Source organism: Halichoerus grypus, chromosome 9 (assembly GCF_964656455.1).
Source record: "Halichoerus grypus chromosome 9, mHalGry1.hap1.1, whole genome shotgun sequence".
NCBI classification, from domain to species: Eukaryota; Metazoa; Chordata; class Mammalia; order Carnivora; family Phocidae; genus Halichoerus; species Halichoerus grypus.
The window spans coordinates 114,943,207-114,959,114 of record NC_135720.1 but is presented as its reverse complement, the minus strand read 5'-3'; the positions used below and the strand labels follow the sequence as shown (position 1 = coordinate 114,959,114).

General features: G+C 59.4%; 1 protein-coding gene across 8 annotated transcripts in view; it reads right to left on the bottom strand.

Moving 5' to 3' along the window:
- Positions 1-341: 341 nt before the first annotated feature.
- COL11A2 (collagen type XI alpha 2 chain) overlaps positions 342-15,908 on the bottom strand; it is a 29,076-nt gene continuing 13,509 nt past the window's right edge. For all 8 annotated transcript variants that reach the window (XM_036072330.2, XM_036072332.2, XM_036072336.2 and 5 more), the window contains 47 exons: positions 15,858-15,902; positions 15,685-15,738; positions 15,208-15,252; positions 14,978-15,031; positions 14,745-14,789; positions 14,555-14,608; positions 14,263-14,307; positions 13,975-14,028; positions 13,801-13,845; positions 13,537-13,590; positions 13,099-13,206; positions 12,039-12,092; positions 11,687-11,740; positions 11,550-11,594; positions 11,412-11,465; positions 11,240-11,284; positions 11,041-11,094; positions 10,886-10,939; positions 10,619-10,672; positions 10,119-10,226; positions 9,880-9,969; positions 9,632-9,685; positions 9,290-9,397; positions 9,044-9,151; positions 8,849-8,902; positions 8,692-8,745; positions 8,370-8,477; positions 8,112-8,165; positions 7,815-7,868; positions 7,550-7,603; positions 7,335-7,388; positions 6,888-6,995; positions 6,441-6,494; positions 6,197-6,250; positions 6,007-6,060; positions 5,412-5,465; positions 5,038-5,145; positions 4,871-4,924; positions 4,658-4,711; positions 4,254-4,361; positions 4,055-4,108; positions 3,707-3,742; positions 3,459-3,512; positions 3,076-3,343; positions 2,375-2,487; positions 1,796-2,002; positions 342-1,060 (listed from right to left, as the gene is read on the bottom strand). In XM_036072330.2, the coding sequence (XP_035928223.1) occupies positions 920-1,060; positions 1,796-2,002; positions 2,375-2,487; positions 3,076-3,343; positions 3,459-3,512; positions 3,707-3,742; positions 4,055-4,108; positions 4,254-4,361; positions 4,658-4,711; positions 4,871-4,924; positions 5,038-5,145; positions 5,412-5,465; positions 6,007-6,060; positions 6,197-6,250; positions 6,441-6,494; positions 6,888-6,995; positions 7,335-7,388; positions 7,550-7,603; positions 7,815-7,868; positions 8,112-8,165; positions 8,370-8,477; positions 8,692-8,745; positions 8,849-8,902; positions 9,044-9,151; positions 9,290-9,397; positions 9,632-9,685; positions 9,880-9,969; positions 10,119-10,226; positions 10,619-10,672; positions 10,886-10,939; positions 11,041-11,094; positions 11,240-11,284; positions 11,412-11,465; positions 11,550-11,594; positions 11,687-11,740; positions 12,039-12,092; positions 13,099-13,206; positions 13,537-13,590; positions 13,801-13,845; positions 13,975-14,028; positions 14,263-14,307; positions 14,555-14,608; positions 14,745-14,789; positions 14,978-15,031; positions 15,208-15,252; positions 15,685-15,738; positions 15,858-15,902 (3,438 nt within the window). In that variant the 3' untranslated portion in view covers positions 342-919. The remainder of the gene's footprint in view (positions 1,061-1,795; positions 2,003-2,374; positions 2,488-3,075; positions 3,344-3,458; positions 3,513-3,706; positions 3,743-4,054; positions 4,109-4,253; positions 4,362-4,657; positions 4,712-4,870; positions 4,925-5,037; positions 5,146-5,411; positions 5,466-6,006; positions 6,061-6,196; positions 6,251-6,440; positions 6,495-6,887; positions 6,996-7,334; positions 7,389-7,549; positions 7,604-7,814; positions 7,869-8,111; positions 8,166-8,369; positions 8,478-8,691; positions 8,746-8,848; positions 8,903-9,043; positions 9,152-9,289; positions 9,398-9,631; positions 9,686-9,879; positions 9,970-10,118; positions 10,227-10,618; positions 10,673-10,885; positions 10,940-11,040; positions 11,095-11,239; positions 11,285-11,411; positions 11,466-11,549; positions 11,595-11,686; positions 11,741-12,038; positions 12,093-13,098; positions 13,207-13,536; positions 13,591-13,800; positions 13,846-13,974; positions 14,029-14,262; positions 14,308-14,554; positions 14,609-14,744; positions 14,790-14,977; positions 15,032-15,207; positions 15,253-15,684; positions 15,739-15,857; positions 15,903-15,908) is intronic.

Below are 15,908 nucleotides of genomic sequence, written 5' to 3'. Positions count from 1 at the left end.
ACACATTAACTCTTCCATAGCAGGATCAGGGAAGGTGTGGGGGTGCTCAGGGGTGGGACCAGGGTGGCCAGGATGGCAGTGGGATACTCAGGGGCTCAGAGCCATGGGATTGACGAGCTCATAAGGATGAATTTCCATATTTCAACAGTACTGAATACAGGCCCTGCTCTCACCCCTCACCCTTCCAGTTCCCCCTGGGGGATGCGACCTGCTCCCCAAGTCGCAGGCAGGTCCTGCAAGCCCCAGACCAAGTGAGAGACAGCCAGTGTGTGGGTCAGGGAGCCAAACACCCAGGAGGTGGAGCGGAGAAAGCCCCACCCTGGGCAGAGAGAGTCAGACCCTGAGGCAAAGGAGACCATATATTCCAACATTCACAGTGGGTGCTGCAGGCGGGCTGTGAGGGAGGTGGGGTTTGGCCTGAAAACGTCCCCCCACAGTCACTGAGGAAAGCCCTGAGGCAAGGAGGAGGGTGCCAGGGCTCACCCCTGGGGAGCCCTGCCTCCAAAATCTGCTGATTTTTGTTGGCATTTCTCTCTTTATCTTTTTTTGTTCTTTTGTTCTCCACTCTTTAAATAATTAATATAATTACTTTTAAATACAAAATACACAGTGTCCTTTCTCTTCTCTTCCACTTGTTTGGGGGTGATTGGGAGGTGAGTTTTAAATAAGGGTCCCGGCTGTCTAACAGGTCACAGGCTCCAGGTGGGAGGGCCAAGAGCCCCAGATGCCACCCCTCCCCTGGGGCGCCCGACATGTGCGCTTCACCCCTCCCCTGGTCTGCCCCTGACTGGGGGCTCTCGGCGCCCTGGCCCAGAGCCCCCTAGATGGTGAGGAGCCCTCTCCGGAGATGGCACAGAGCTGATGCTGTGGGATTCCAGGTGGGCCTGGTTTCAGCGGACAGGGTCAGACAGAGAAGGTCCTAGCCCATGAAGCAGGCGGGCCCCAGCAGCAGCCCTCCCCGCCGAGGGGGGGCCCCCAGGTCTGAGAAGGAGGCGTCCAGCACTGGGAGCTGCTCCACCACAGGTGTCCGCACCTGCAGCACCGTCCGGCCTTGCTGTGTCTTGGGGGGAGAAGGGGGAGAGGGAGCAGTGAGCGTGGTGGAGGCGTGCGCACGCCCCACAGACGCCCCAGCCTCGGGCCGGGCTGGCCTCTCCTCTGAGCGCCCAATCCTTGGCACGTGGTCAGACTTGCTAGATTTCCTTCCTCAAATTTCTCCCAGAGAGTCAGGACTGGGAAAGCTAGGAAGATTGGATATGCGTGTACGTGTGCACGTGGGTACGCACACACGCACATGGGCTCACGAGCCAGTCCCTGCGGCTTTGGGCTTGTCTTTGAGATTATCCACTGTGGTGGTTGTGCGAGTCTGGGTCACCCCACAGGGCTGTGTAAACAGGTGTCTGTGGTGTAACTGTGACAATATCTGGCCTGATTCCCCATGTGTATGCCTGGGTGACCCCGGCCGGGCAACGCTGGGGGTGTACGTACAGACCGTGGGTGTCTGTGCGCTCCCGCGCCCTCACGGGCCGGGGGCTGATCTGCACCCCTGCAGGCCTCTGTCGCACAACCCGTGTGAACATGTGCACGAGCCTGCATGGCTCACTCTGGGTGATGCTGGTGTGTGCCCAGAGGTGAGCCCCACCCTCCTCACCCCCGCCAGCGCTCCCTCGGGTGTATGTGACACAAAGAAGTGGGACTACTCCTGCTCTTCCTGGGTGCCTCTGCCCAAAGGGTCTTCCTGCAGCCTGACTCCAGGATGCACCCCCCCCCCCGGGGCCCAGCTCTTCCTGCTTCCCACCTGACAGCCGTCTCTGAATTCCTTGACATAGGGGCTGGTCTCCAGGCTCAGCTCATCCTCATTGGCCCCCCGGAGCTTCAGGAGACCATCTTGGGCCACCCCAGAGCAGGGGTACGAGACATCTTGGTGGGCTGAGACGCTGAGCAGCCGCAGGAAGGTGAGCTGGACCACACCGACCGGGGAGCCTTCTGAGTCCACGTAAGAGAACTGGCAGGAGAGAGGCCAGCGAGTGAGGGGCAGACAGAGCAGGGCTTGTGGAGCATCTACGGAAGCGGGGACCCCGGGCCAGGGTCACGGGCAGGGTCACGGGCAGGGAACGGGTGGGCAGAAAGGGCTGCGGGAGAATGAGGGGCCAAAGCGGGAGCCGGGGACTGACTGAGGGTAAACAAAAGGCAAGCTTTGTCTTGGGTTGTCAAGGGAAGGAGACAAAGTGAGCAGCGGCGGGCTGGTGGTGAGAAGTGAAGAGTCAAGGAAAGAAGGGGCAGCAGGCTCTGTAGGGCCAGGGCGCCTGTCCCAGAATCCCAGAAGCCACTGGGGCTGTGAGTGGGGCAGGGGAGGAAGTCAGGGGCCAGCTCTCACTTGCGTGACGTCATCCCTGGGGGTCACACATGTTTCCCCCCCCGCCGTAAAGTTGCAGAAAACCCGGAAGGCATCCCGAGCACAGCCCTGGTTGGGGTCGACCCAGTACTCTCCTGTTGGGTGAGGGAGAGGGAAGGGTCAGGGCCCCCACAGGCGGGACCCAAGACGCTCCTTGCCCCTCTTCCCACTCCCCACCCTGCTGCTCTAACCCCCCCACCCTCCCCCCCACCCCTCCCCACCATGACCTCAGTCTCCAGGTCCCACTGTCCCCCAGAACCCCACAACGCTGCCCACCCTACTTCGCACTCCGTCATCACCTTACACCCCTGCCCGCCTGTGGCACCCCTCCCTGCAGCAGTACCCCCAGGCTCCCGACGGAGGAGGCAGGAGCACTGACTCCCTCACGTCGGTACGATATGTGGTCGTAGATTCGCACGCATGCCCGTCTGTAAATGCAAACACGTGTGTACACGTGTGTATGTTTGTCACTTCCTGTAGACAGCGGGCTGATCGTGAGCCGGCACGCACCGGTAGGACCAGATCAGTTGTTAAATGTTGAAAGCCTTCTGACCTAGTTGGTAAAGAGCTGCTGCTCCAAGCCCCTGGACCCTCACCCCTACCCCACACCTTCCCCACGGAGTTCCTGTGTCCATTCTGCTTTTCATTCTGTCGTTACACTCTTTCCTGAGGCGGGCACTGACCGTCAGGCAGCTCCGGGTGGCAGAGTTTCAGGTCCTGGCAGGTGCGAGCGGGGCTGTCCTGGGTCCCTGTCGGCTGCCTCATCTGCTCAATCTCCTCCCGCAGGGAGTCAAGGGAGCCAAAGATCTCCTCCAGCCCCCCAGCACTGCCCGGAGCCCCCCCAGTCGGTATGGCCTCATCCTCCTGCATAAGGCGGCTTCCGTCCACCGAGCGCCGAGTCTTCTTGGGCATCTGGATGGGCAGGGGCTGGATCACCTCGCCCGGGGGGCCCTGGTTGGAGGGACGGATGGAGAGGGTGAGAGACAAGGTTGATAGGAGGGGGAAGCTGAGAAACACAGAGACAGAGAGGCCGAGGCAGAGAAGCAGGCCCTGACATGTAACTCACCGGGTGTCCTGGAGGACCCTGGACGCCCTTCTCTCCCTTGGGTCCAGCTGGGCCCTGCCAAAGGAGTAAATGAGGTCATGGAGGAGTCAAGGGGTCACGCATGCAATCAAGGCCCCAGAAGGGTCAAGTCAGTCTCTGGGCTGGGAATGAGGAGCTCCACTGGAGGGAGCATGTTTGCCCTGGAGAGAAAGCATCAAGTCCAGCTGGGGGACGGGGGCAGAGCTCACAGCTGCCTGGGGGTCACTCACTGTGGCTCCTTTGGCTCCTTTGGGGCCAGCAGGTCCCTGTGAAATGAGGAACAAGAGAGAGACGGTCACCACAGGGGACGGTTGGGACGTGGAGGAATGGAGAGGCTAAGTCATGAGTCCACAGGACCCTGGCTTTACTACAAGAAGGAGGGGAAGGCGTGAGGGACCACAGGGATATTCGGGGGGCCCTGGAAGGATCGGGGGGAACACTGCGGGTGTGAGGACATATGGAGGACACTGGGGCCTATTCTGCTTAGGCTGGTGGTTGCCATGGAAGCCATTGGGGGATTATGGAGGGGGGAGTAGTGGGGTTGAGGGGATTTAGTGAGGAACAGATGGGGTACTCACGGGGAGGCCAGGAGGCCCTCCAGGACCAATAGGACCAGATGCTCCCGGGATACCCTAGGAAGGAGAGGGGCATGGTTCAACTGGGTCCTCCTCCACACCCCCTCCCTTACCCCCCAGCTGAGTCTCCACCTCCTCCCTTCCACCCCCAACACAAATCCCCACACTCATCCTCCCAGACCTTCCAAGACCATGTCCTCACCGTCTCTCCCTTCTGTCCAGCAGAGCCCTGAGGGCCAGGAAGTCCCCGATCACCCTTCTCTCCCTGCTCCCCAGGGGGCCCGATCAGTCCGATGAGACCTGGGTGACCCTGGAGAACGGACAGGTGGTCGGGGGAGGCAGAGAGGAGACATGTGGGTGCAGAAGAAAAAGCCCACAGGGGTCAGAGCCCAGAACACAAGAGAGACTTGGGCACAGGGCCTGAGGACAGAGCAGGGCCTGTGAACAATCCTCACTGAGTAAGGACCCCCAAAGATGCTGGGTAAGATGCTGAGTAAGAACCCCCTCGGTGCTGGAGGCCTGAGCACAGTGGTAGGCACTCAGGGTCCCCATAGGCTTCCGGGGTGAGGTTGAGGGGAGATACCTGGCCGCATGTCTGTCACTCACCTTCTCGCCCTTGGCTCCAATATCACCTTGAAGGCCAGGAAGCCCCGGGGGTCCCTGTGAGGAGACAGGAAGTCACTCTCTCCATGGAAAGGTGGGAACAAGCTCTCCCCACCGCCATTTCCCACTTCCTCCAGGGCTTCAGCTGGATGCCCACTGCCCAAGGGCACCACCATCCTCACCCCCACCCACCCCACCTAATCCAGAGTCACTCACCACAGGACCTGGAGGCCCCGCCTGGCCTGTGGCCCCAGGACGGCCTTGCTGACCCTGCAGATTCAAGAGGACCACAGAGATCAGGAGAACTGTCCCCACACAGGCACCCCTCCAAAGGCCCCTGACCCCTCCTACCCCCAGCCAAGCCTCTCCGCTCCATGACTCACCACTGAGCCCGGGAGTCCCCTTAGACCATCAGGACCAGGTTTCCCTGCTGGGCCTGCTGGGCCCACAGGGCCTGTCTTCCCTGGGGCACCCACAGCACCAGGATCCCCCTGAAACATGTACAAGGAATGAGTCTTAAAGGGCAAAGGAAAGGGGTACGGGTGGGGGTAGGGGGGTCCAAGGTGGACAGGATGAGGCAGAGAGGAGGCGCCAAACCCCAGGAGCTCCTGGAGCAGGAACAGGAATAAGTATAGGGAACCTCCCTCGAGACAAGAGGCTCAGCATGGGGTAGACATCTGGAGAGAGGAATCTGAGGAACCAGAGGTGCCAGGAGATGGAGGGAATATTCCAGCATCCAGGATAGCCTCGCCCTCACCTTGGCTCCCTTCTCTCCTTGCCGCCCCTCAGGACCAGGCGAGCCAGCCGGACCCTGCAGATGGAGACAGGAAGGAAAAGTCAATGACGTAGTGAGCCTCCAGGCTCAGCTACTTTCCCCCTGCACACACACACACACACACACACACACACACACACTTGTGCACGCACCAACAGAGTCACAGAAGCTGACTGACAGATGAGCTGGTACAGCTGTACCAGTTGTTAAAATACTGAGGAGTTCTGTGTATTCAGCAAAGAGTCACTTGCCCACACACCATCTAGTGCGCCACCTTCTACCCCAGCAACTAGAGGGTTAATCCTTAGCCTAGCAGGGGCCCTCCGGGAAAGCTAGCCCCTTCCTCCAGTGTGCATTCTGATCAGTTGATGAGTACTATCCCCACCCCGCCCCCCGCAAGAACATACCCAGGAACAGACATACTCACTTATAAACGGCACACTTACAAATACAAATGTTCACGCACATGCACCCCATCCCCAGGCACCCCCCGACCATCCCATCTGCCACTGCCCCATCCTCCATCCACCTTGCCCAAGGACTGCCCCTCAAGGTCCCAGATGTCCACCTCACTTACCCGCTTTCCAAGTGGTCCAGGGGGTCCATTCTCCCCAGTGGGACCAGGGGATCCCTATGGAGGGAGGAATAGGGGTGGGTGAGTGTTTAGCCTCCAGCCAATGGACCCTTCAGGAGCAGAGTATAAAAAGGGGGTAATGGGCCTGAAGGCTTGGGCTCGGTGGTGGAGGGAGGGGTCACTGGTCACTCACAGACTGTCCTGGCTCGCCGTCCTCTCCTCGGTCACCCTTCGCACCATCCTGGCCCTGCAGGGATGAAGCAAGGTCAGGGGTTGCCCCAACCTGGCTGGCATCACCCCCAAAACTGCCAATCCTCTCATCCCTCTGCCTGCCCTGCCGTACCCCCAGCTTCCCCCACTCAAGCCCATCAGCCGCACGAAGGCCCTGTACCGGAGCCCACCCTCTCTCCCCCTTCTGCTCCCTAGGGAAGACTCACCCGAGGGCCACCTTCTCCAGGAGGGCCGGGATCACCAGGAAAACCAACAGGACCCTAATGTGGAGAACAGGGTCAAGGTCACAACCCCCTAAGCCTCCAGAGCCAACACAGAGCCCCAGGGCACATGTCACACTCTCCCTTTCTGCAGGCCGTACCCACCTGCACACCCTGGGGAGATAGTCTCCCACACTCTCTCTTCCCCACCTCATGCACTTCATGCTTTCTGATGCTTTCAGGGAATTAATTAGAAGGCATCTCTCACTTTCTCTCTCTGGATTTCAGATCCCAAACATCCCTCCCAGGAGACCTCATTCCCAGAGCCTTCCACCCAAATGGCCCCCCATTCTTGGGTTCCCCCTACTGCAAGACCCTCCCACTCACACACACCCACATTCCCAGGTCTCTCATTCACAAGGCCCTCTTCCCAGCCCCTCCCCCCAAACTCACAGGGTTCCCTTTGGGGCCATCATCACCGGCAGGGCCTTTAGGCCCTGGTGGTCCTGCCTCTCCTGGCTGCCCCGACTCTCCTTTCTCCCCACGCTCCCCGCGTGGGCCCTGAAGGATGAGTAGAGGGTACAGATGGTCCCAAAGGGGTCTTGAAGATCAAGGACGCAGCCCCTGCTTCCAAGACACCTTCAGCCTCCCCTCCACCCCCTCAGTGACAGGGGGATGCACACAGAAAGTCAAGCCCATAGGGAGTCCTCTGGTCCTGCTTCCCTTCAAAGAAAGAGCATGGGGCTCACTCAGACCCAGGGGTCCAGCCTCACAGAGGATTAGGAGAACAGGCTCCTGGGCTGTGGAGAAGCTCCAGCTCCGGGAGGTCACAGCAACCGGGAGCTGGTGTTGAGGAGGGTGATGGGGATTAGGGAGCAAGGCCTCAGAGATTTCACTCACCTTGACACCTGGCTCGCCCTGGACCCCTGGAGCTCCTGACTCTCCTGGCTCCCCCTGCAAGGAGACTCGGGTCAAAAACCTCCTTTCCCCGAAAAATCTTGATATTCCCCACATCTCATTCCCTTTTGCCCCACCCCCAATCAAAACTGGCAAAAGTCCAACCCTGATACCCCCCGCCCAGGACAAGTCCATTCATTCACCCCCTTCCCAGCTACCTTCTCTCCAGGGGGACCCAGGTTCCCAACACCTCCCGGGGGACCTTGCGGACCCTGGAAGAGGAACAGAAGTAGGAATCATTGCTTAAGGGAGGAGGTAGAGCCTGAATGAGCACCCTGAGGTCACAGCAGTGAGACAGTGGGAGGCCTTCCAGGGCCAGTGACTTCTCATGGCAGCTGAGATGAGACTAGAGTTTGTAGTCTGGGGAAAGGGAGGCAGAACTGGCCAGAGTGATCTGAAGGGACAGAGGCTGAGAGGACTCACATCAGCTCCATTGGATCCAGCTGGGCCTCGAGGTCCTGGGGGGCCGGGTGGTCCCTGGGGAAAAGAGATACAGCAGAGATGGGGAACGGAAGAGACAGAAAGAGCATTAAGCACACAGGAATGGCAGAGGGTTGGGTGAGACAGACATCGTGAGGGGCGGGGTAGCAGGGGAGGGGGGCAGCCCCGCCAGGAAGCAGTATGCAGGGAGCAGGGGATGCTGGGGGAGCTGGATAGGGGGAGACTAGTAGGTGGGGTTAGGGCCAGAGGGTCACACACTGTCAGTGGGGTCTCACTCACCATAGGGCCCACATCTCCTGTTTCTCCTTTCTCACCCGAAGGGCCTGGCAAACCCTGTGCAGGGGTACACGGCACAGACCCAGATGACCAACGCACCAGAGCATAGCTCCAGGTAGACGGAGCCTCCAGTGCCCTTCCCTCCGATCCCACATGCCCCCCAGTCCTCTGCCCCACCTCCCCAGTCCTCAGCAGCAGGGGATGGTCGTCAGACCCATCCTGACCCCACCTCTCAGCCCCTGCCTCTACCCCCCAACCCACCTGTAGGCCAATGGGACCTGGGGGCCCATTGAATCCTCTCGTTCCTTCATCACCTTTGACTCCAAAGTGTCCCTGGGGTCCCCGAGCTCCAGGCTCCCCATCTGCTCCCTGAGGTGGAGGGAGGGCAGGGACGAGGACACAGAGATGGTCGTGGGTTAGGAGTTCTCTATTCACAAACCTCACACCGAGCTGGGCACCAGGCCCAGAGCCCCCACTCCCAAGCTCAACCCCAAGGGCAAAGGGGAACTGAGGGCAGACTGGAAGTTGCCAGCGCCCCTGGGGGGTGGGCAGGGAGGGGGCAGACGGGACATCAGTCACTTACCGCTGCTCCAGGTTGCCCCACAGGACCAAGGGGTCCAGGGGGTCCAGGAGGGCCCTGGGGTAAAAAGGAGAGTCAGAGACACCAAAACAGGGACAGAAACCAGGTAGAAACAAGGCTAAAGGCCAGAAGTCAGAAGTCAAAAGTCATGGTCACTTACATGTTCACCCTTATTCCCTTTAGTGCCCTTCTGTCCGGGGTCTCCCACCTCACCCTGCGGGGACAAGGCAGATGAGATCTTAGAGAAAGGCCCTGGGTGGGGCAGGGAGGATAAGACAGGGATGGGGGCGGGAGGCATGCCCAGATCAGCGATCTCATCTGGAAAGATTGGGCCCAGGGTCTGTAGGTTCCACACCTTGTCTCCATCCTCTCCTGCCACACCCGGGGGTCCAGCAGGACCAGGGAGCCCCACAGGACCCTGTACCCCATCTCGGCCAGTTGGACCAACGGGGCCCTTCTCACCCTGTAGGAAAAGAAGAAAGGAGTCATGACCTGAAGATGACCCTCACCCTCAAACACCCTCACAGGAAACCCTCCATAGCCCAGCAGCTCACAGCTCAGACCCTTCCCCAGCGTCTCTCCCTGGGGACCCCACACTCACCGGGACACCTTTCTCTCCTGCAGCTCCAGGGGGACCCTGTGGGCCTGGGCGCCCCGGGGGACCAATGGGTCCCCCAGATCCTGCTGCACCTCGCTCCCCAGGGGAGCCCTGAGACAGGAAATGGAGTCAGACCCCCAAGGAGGACACCATAGTCCACCCACACCAGAGGAGCTCTGACCCTGGTTCTCAGGAGAATAGCCCAAAATTGAATACACTATGGCTGATCCTAGACCCCCTCTGCCCAGTCCCCAGTCTTGCCTAGATCCAGATGCCACTCTTCATCCCTCCTCACCCACTCTTTCCTGGTTCCTCCCTCCTGCCCCCCAGGACTCCCAGACTCACTGCAGGGCCAGGGGGACCGGCCGGACCTTCGTTGCCCTTCAAACCGGATCCACCCTAGGAACCAGAGATTTGGAGCAACAGATGTGAGACGGGCAGGGGGGACATTACAAGAATGAGGGTCCAAGAGACATGCAGGGAAGGATGAGGGGAGGGGAGAGGAGACAGACTCGGAGGAATGGGAGTGGGGGGTGACGCTGAGCGACACCAGGATGCCCCGTGACTTGTTGGGAGACCGGGATCACACTCACGGCAGTGCCGGGGAGGCCTCTCTCCCCTGGGAAGCCCCTCAGACCAGCAGGTCCATCCTTCCCTGGAGCCCCTGGGGGACCAGGGTCACCCTAAGATGAAACAAAAGGTCATGAGCCACAGCCATGCTCCCATATTGGACAGAGAGGTCTCTGGCCTTTCTCAATTCCCAAATTATCTGTTCCCTTCAGCACCCCAACCCTGGTCTCCCAAGTTCCCCTCTGCCTGGCCCTTTCCTGACCTTCGTTCCTTCTTTTCCAGCTGTTCCAGTCAGTCCCTGCTCTCCCGGGGGACCTGGGGGGCCGGGGTGACCTCTCTCCCCCATGGGCCCGGTTTCTCCTGCTGCTCCCTGAGAAAGAGACAGAAAGACTCCAAGTTCAGACCCTCTGCCCCCTTCCCTGCCCAAAGAGGCCACCCTGCCACCCTAAAATGACCCCTCTGGACCCGCTTTATCCCCGCCCCAAAGGTACTGGGGAATTACTGGGGCTCTCCTAGGCCACTGCGCCGGCGTGTAATTCCCCAGTTTGGGGTAACTGCACCACCCTGCGTCCCCACTGGGGAGCTGCCCCTTTGGGACACAAGATGAGAACTGGCCCAGTTGGGATCCTGCTCCAAATCCCAGCCCCGGCGTCCAGGTCAGGCAAAGCGGGGGCTGGGGCATGTGATTGGGACAAGGGAGAAGAGGGGCAGACAAACTGACTCCAGGGTCTGGGGCCCACTCTCCCCAGGGGGCAGACATACCTGAGGTCCCACCACCCCTGGAGGGCCAGGGGGGCCAGTCTTCCCTTGGAAACCCTGATAGAGGAAGAGGGGAGAGAGCGGTCAAAGTATATCAGGCATGGACACTGTGGGATGGATCCCAGGTTCCTGGGGGAAGGGCAGAGTCACCACGGAGCCCTTGGCCATGGGTCTGAGCAGCACCAGGATGATCACTCTGCCAGCAGAACCTCCCTGGTGGGCCTTCCAGACAGCTCTGGAAGGTCTGAGGGGGCCCGGGGCATTACTTACCACTTCTCCTCTCTGGCCTGGGTGTCCCGGCAGCCCGTCCTTCCCAGGGGGACCCTAGAAGGGATTCAGGTGTCAGGTGAACTCTGGGTTGGAAGGAGGTTGGAGAAGAAGGATTCACAGAACCCAAGCAGGTCAGAGGTCAGAGGTTAGCTTACCGGAGGTCCTTTGGGGCCAGGAAATCCATTGGGGCCTTGAGGTCCAGGGAGACCCTAGAGAAAGAGCCGGATTGAATCAGGAGAATGGTCATGGGGTGCAGCTCCCCCCACCTCACCCCCCCACCAGGGTGAAAGAGCGAGGGCTCCACTCAGGATCCCTGGGGAGCACTGGGGAACAGGAGACTCAAGCTGTACTCACCCTTTCTCCGGGGGGCCCATGGGGGCCATCACCACCTGATGTTCCCTGTTGGGGGGAAAGAGAGTCAGAGGGCAAGAGGCACTGCCTTCTAGCTCTGCTGGAGGTCAGAGGAGTCAACAGGGAGCTGGGCTAAGGGGCAGACGGCAGATGGAACCCTGCCAAGACCACTAACCTTAGCGCCAGACTTCCCAGTGGCACCTCGGGGTCCCCGCTGACCCCGGGGACCCTAGAGAGAGGGGAGAGGAGTTGTCAGAAAAACCCAATTGGACCTCCTTGGATCTTGAGCCACATGTCTGCCCCTTGCACTCACCGTGGGGCCCCGCTCTCCCCGAGGCCCTGACTTCCCCGACAGGCCCTGGTGGGAAGGAAGCAGAAACAACACATCAACCAGGGCGTGATTCCACCCACAGGCCTGCCCTCCGCACCCTCTCCCTTGCCCCAGCTTACCCGGGCTCCCTTCTCTCCACTGGCACCAGGAAAACCAGGAAATCCCAGGGACCCCTGGGGAGGATGGAGAAGGAGAAAATTGAGACATCACGAAAGGGGAGGGCCTAGAAGAGCCAGCGGGGGTCAGGAGAGGTGATGGAGGCAGTAGGGTGGGAGGCCTGTGCTCTTCCAATAACTAGGTGACCTTGGACAAACCCCCGCTGCTGCCTGGCCTTCGGTTCCCCCATCTGTAGAATGGGGCTAGGCTAAATTCGTTCTAGGGTCCCCCACTGCTCTGTCAGTCTGTGCTTCCTGGAATCGGGGGTCAGAGAAGGGAAGAGGAGGAGGGGTCACAAATGGGGCACCATATCACCTTGGGACCCTGGCGTCCAGGGTAGCCAGGCAGACCAGGAACACCCAGCTTGCCCTGTGGAGAGACAGGAGCAGTTAGGAACAAGATGGGTCAGACACCACACCATCCCTGGAGACACCAAGCCCCAGAGACGGGAGCCAGCCCCCACCCAGCAAGCCTCCCCAGCAAATCTCCAGCCCCTGGCCCCTCATCTCCTACTCCACAGGCTGCCTGGCCTTTGTCATCTCTCCTTCCTGAGAGTGGATTTTCCCCAACTCTGGTGCTGGGATCTTGCCGCCTCTGTGTCTTTAAATCCGCAGCTCCTTCAAGTTCCTCAGGACCGTGATCTAGCCCCTCCTACCCCTCAACCTCAGCTCTCCTTCCCCAGCACACACTCCTACGCCCCCAAGACCAGTCCCCTTGCAGGTTCGCACACACCACGCTCAGGACCACCTCCGCCCCCCACCCATGTCTGCACCACCCCAAGCCCCCGGCACCCCCCCTTCCTCCTGATGCTTCAGGGCCCGCCTTACCCAGACAGCGGTGAAGCCGAGGTTAGGAGCAGGGATTCTGCAGCCTGCCTGGGCTCAAACCCACGCCATGCCCCTCACTGGCTGTGTTACTAACAAGCCTCTTCACCTCCTGGTGCCTCAGTGAACACTCTCCGCAACAGGAGGCTTAGGACAAGCAGGCGCAGTGTTGGCCCCCGTTGAGGGCTTACCGAGAGTTAGCTCTGCAGGTCTGCGCTCACCTCCTCTTTGACTCTCCCTTCTTGCAATTCCTGCTGCTCTGAGTCTGAACACATTTTCACTCTGCCTTATACCTACATTCCTTATGCCAGCCTCATGCCTTGTCCCCACCTCTATGCCACGTAAATTCTCACGACAGGGACCTTTCCTTGACTTCTTATATATCCCCACCCCCACCCCCAACTGTCAGTGGCCAGGGGGTGCCTTCTACAGAGAGGAGCATAATTAATGTATAGAGGTCTTCAAATGACTCATTGACTCCAGCTGTTGGCACCCCCAAGCCCATCCTGATCCCAGGGCCCAGGCCCTCATACCCTCCTGTCCCCTGTCACCTTTTCACCCATGAGCCCGGGGGGGCCAGGGTCTCCAGTGGGTCCAGTGCGTCCCTTCGGCCCCTCGGGACCGTCTTCTCCCCTGGAACCAGGAACTCCAACCTCTCCCTGGGTAAGACAGTTGAAGAGGGGAGTGTCAGAGACTGATGGTGTGGGCTGGGCCCCAAGAGGAGAGGTGGACCCCGGTGAAGCGGAGTAGGGTCCCAGAAGCTACTGCAGGACAGGGAGCCCCACAGGGACAGGGAGAGCATTGTGACTATCAGGCTGATGGGATGCAGACTGTGCAAGCTGTCATCCTGCTGGGTCAGACTCCAAGGCAGAAGAGCACTGGAGATGGGGAGTCTGGGGTTTCAGGAAATAGGCTGGTGATTGGGGGCTCCAACATGGAGGAACATCAGGACTTAGGGTTGGAGGGCCAGTGTGTGGGTTTCTACTCACCCTGTCACCTTTCACGCCCATGTCCCCTTTGAACCCAGGAAAGCCATCCTCGCCCTGAGAAAGATGGGGATGAGAGGTCACCAAAGATGATGGGGGGCCAGGAGGTAAAATGGAGCATTTCAGAAAATGTGGGTGGAAGGGTGGATTTCAGAGCTGGAGAGCAGTGCAGGGCAGGCTGGAGGGAAGGAAGTGGGGAAGAGCTGGGCAGAAGGGGTGGTGTGGGACAGGATGGAGGTGCTAGGAAGCTGGGGGCACATCTCTCACCTTTTCACCCTTATGACCCTTCAGACCACGAATTCCATCCACACCCTAGAATTAGAAGGGAGACAGAGACAGAGAGATCGGAGACAGAGGTTAGATTGGAAGGATTGAGCTCCTGAGACCCCAGCTGGCTCCCCCGACCACAGTTCTTTATCTCCCAGCCTGGTTGTCCATTACCTTGACACCTCGAGGTCCCGGGTATCCTAGAGGACCCTGAGGTCCAGATGGACCCTGGAAGAAGAAAGAAAGGTATCTAAAAAGGGGTCTCAGGGTGTGACTGTGGAGGCCTCAGGGGGTGGAAGAAACGGTAGAGACAACATTGGAGTCTGAATAGGGATACAGGGCATGGGACCGAGAATACTTCAGAGCCACATGAATGATAAGACAAGGAAATTCCAAGGACTTTGGGGCCCAAGACTGGGTGGAAACTCCCTCAGGGGTGAAAGCAGGTATGGAAGATCTCACCTGGTTTCCTTTGGTTCCAGGAGGACCTTCCTTTCCTGGGTGACCCTGGGGGTAGGGGAAGGAGAATGTGACCACTGGCCACTGTCACCTTCCCTGCATCCCTCCCTTTACTTCTTTAACCCCTCTCCCCCTTATGACCCTAATGAAGCCCACTGACCAGGGGCAGGCACCACCAGTGACCTCCCAGTGTCAGGGATACACTGTGTGGATAGTCACCAAAGGCACTTGGAGGTCATTCACTTGGGGTGGAGGGTCAAGTGGAATTTGGATTAAGAGGTGGATACCCACTCACCGGCGGTCCATCTGAGCCAGGCATGCCAGGGAGCCCTGGTTTCCCTCGAGGACCCTGCAGGAAGACGAGGAGGCACAGGGCCACAAGAGGGACCAGATCAGACCATGACTGAAGTCCTAGCCACACATTTAAGGCTCTCCCTTCAACCCCCGCTCCCAGCTCATCCCCTATCCCCCAATCAGTCACTTACCTTCTCTCCATGAGGCCCAATGGCACCCTGGGGCCCAGGGAGACCCTATACAGAGAGAGAAAGAAGTCACAGGGGCCCCACAGGGGTGGGCTGCTTTCTCCTGTAGCCAGCATCCCCATTCAGAGCATGAGCGGTGGAGCTGGAGACCCTTAATTTCTATCCAGGGTGTGACCCACTGTGGAAGCCCAGGGGAAGTTGTTAAAGATGGGGAGGGGTTGGACAGGACAACTCACCTGGGTTCCAGGAGTGCCCTGCTGTCCAGGAGGTCCTGGCTCTCCCTGGGGTCCCTAGAAACAGGCAATCAGGCAGAGGTCAAAAGAAGATGGTGACAGAACAAACTTGGGGCAGAGAGCTGAGTCCTAGCTGGGACAGCAGGGGCACAAGAACCAGAAGCAGGCAGGGGGTCAAAATGGTCACCAAGGAAACAGGACCTTGGCTAAGGTTCTCCATGCCCATTACTCACCAAGCTCCCTTTGGGACCATGGGGACCATCCATGCCTCGGACTCCCTGAAACATGAGAGGGGTGTGAGTAGGCTGGAAGGTGAGGCCTGGGCCCTGGAAGGACCTGTGGTTTCTGGGAGGCCCAGCCACTCCAGAGGGTGGGACGGGGCAACCTCACATTGGTCAGACCTCCAGTCCATCCCAAACCTAAGTAAACATAGCCGGCCCAGATCCACAGGGCGTGGGTCTATGGGTCTGTGGGTTTGTGGGCTTTTGTTTTGTTTCTTTGAGGATTTTTTTTTTAAGCTATGCTCAGAGCCTTTGGTGCACTGTACCATAGAACCCTGCAAGGGCACCTGGGATTAAAGGCTGGAGCAGAGCTAGGGGGGGCCAGGGAGGGAGAACTAAATGTAGGGGAAGAGAGGCAGCTAGGAAAGGTGGAGAGTTGGAAAGGTCAGGGGGTGAGGTCAAGGTCAGAAGTCAGGGATAGTCACATACCGGGGGTCCAGGAATACCAGGTGGGCCTTTGGGGCCAAGGAGACCTCGAGGTCCCTGCAACCAGGTGAGGGGAAGATATGACATGCATGGGCAAGAGATAATATGTCCCTTTTGTGTCCATATCCCTCCCTTGGCATCCTCAGAGCCCCACCCTCGACCCCCTGGACACTCACCGACTCTCCAGGCAGTCCTCGAGGCCCAATCTCCCCATCATCTCCCTGGAG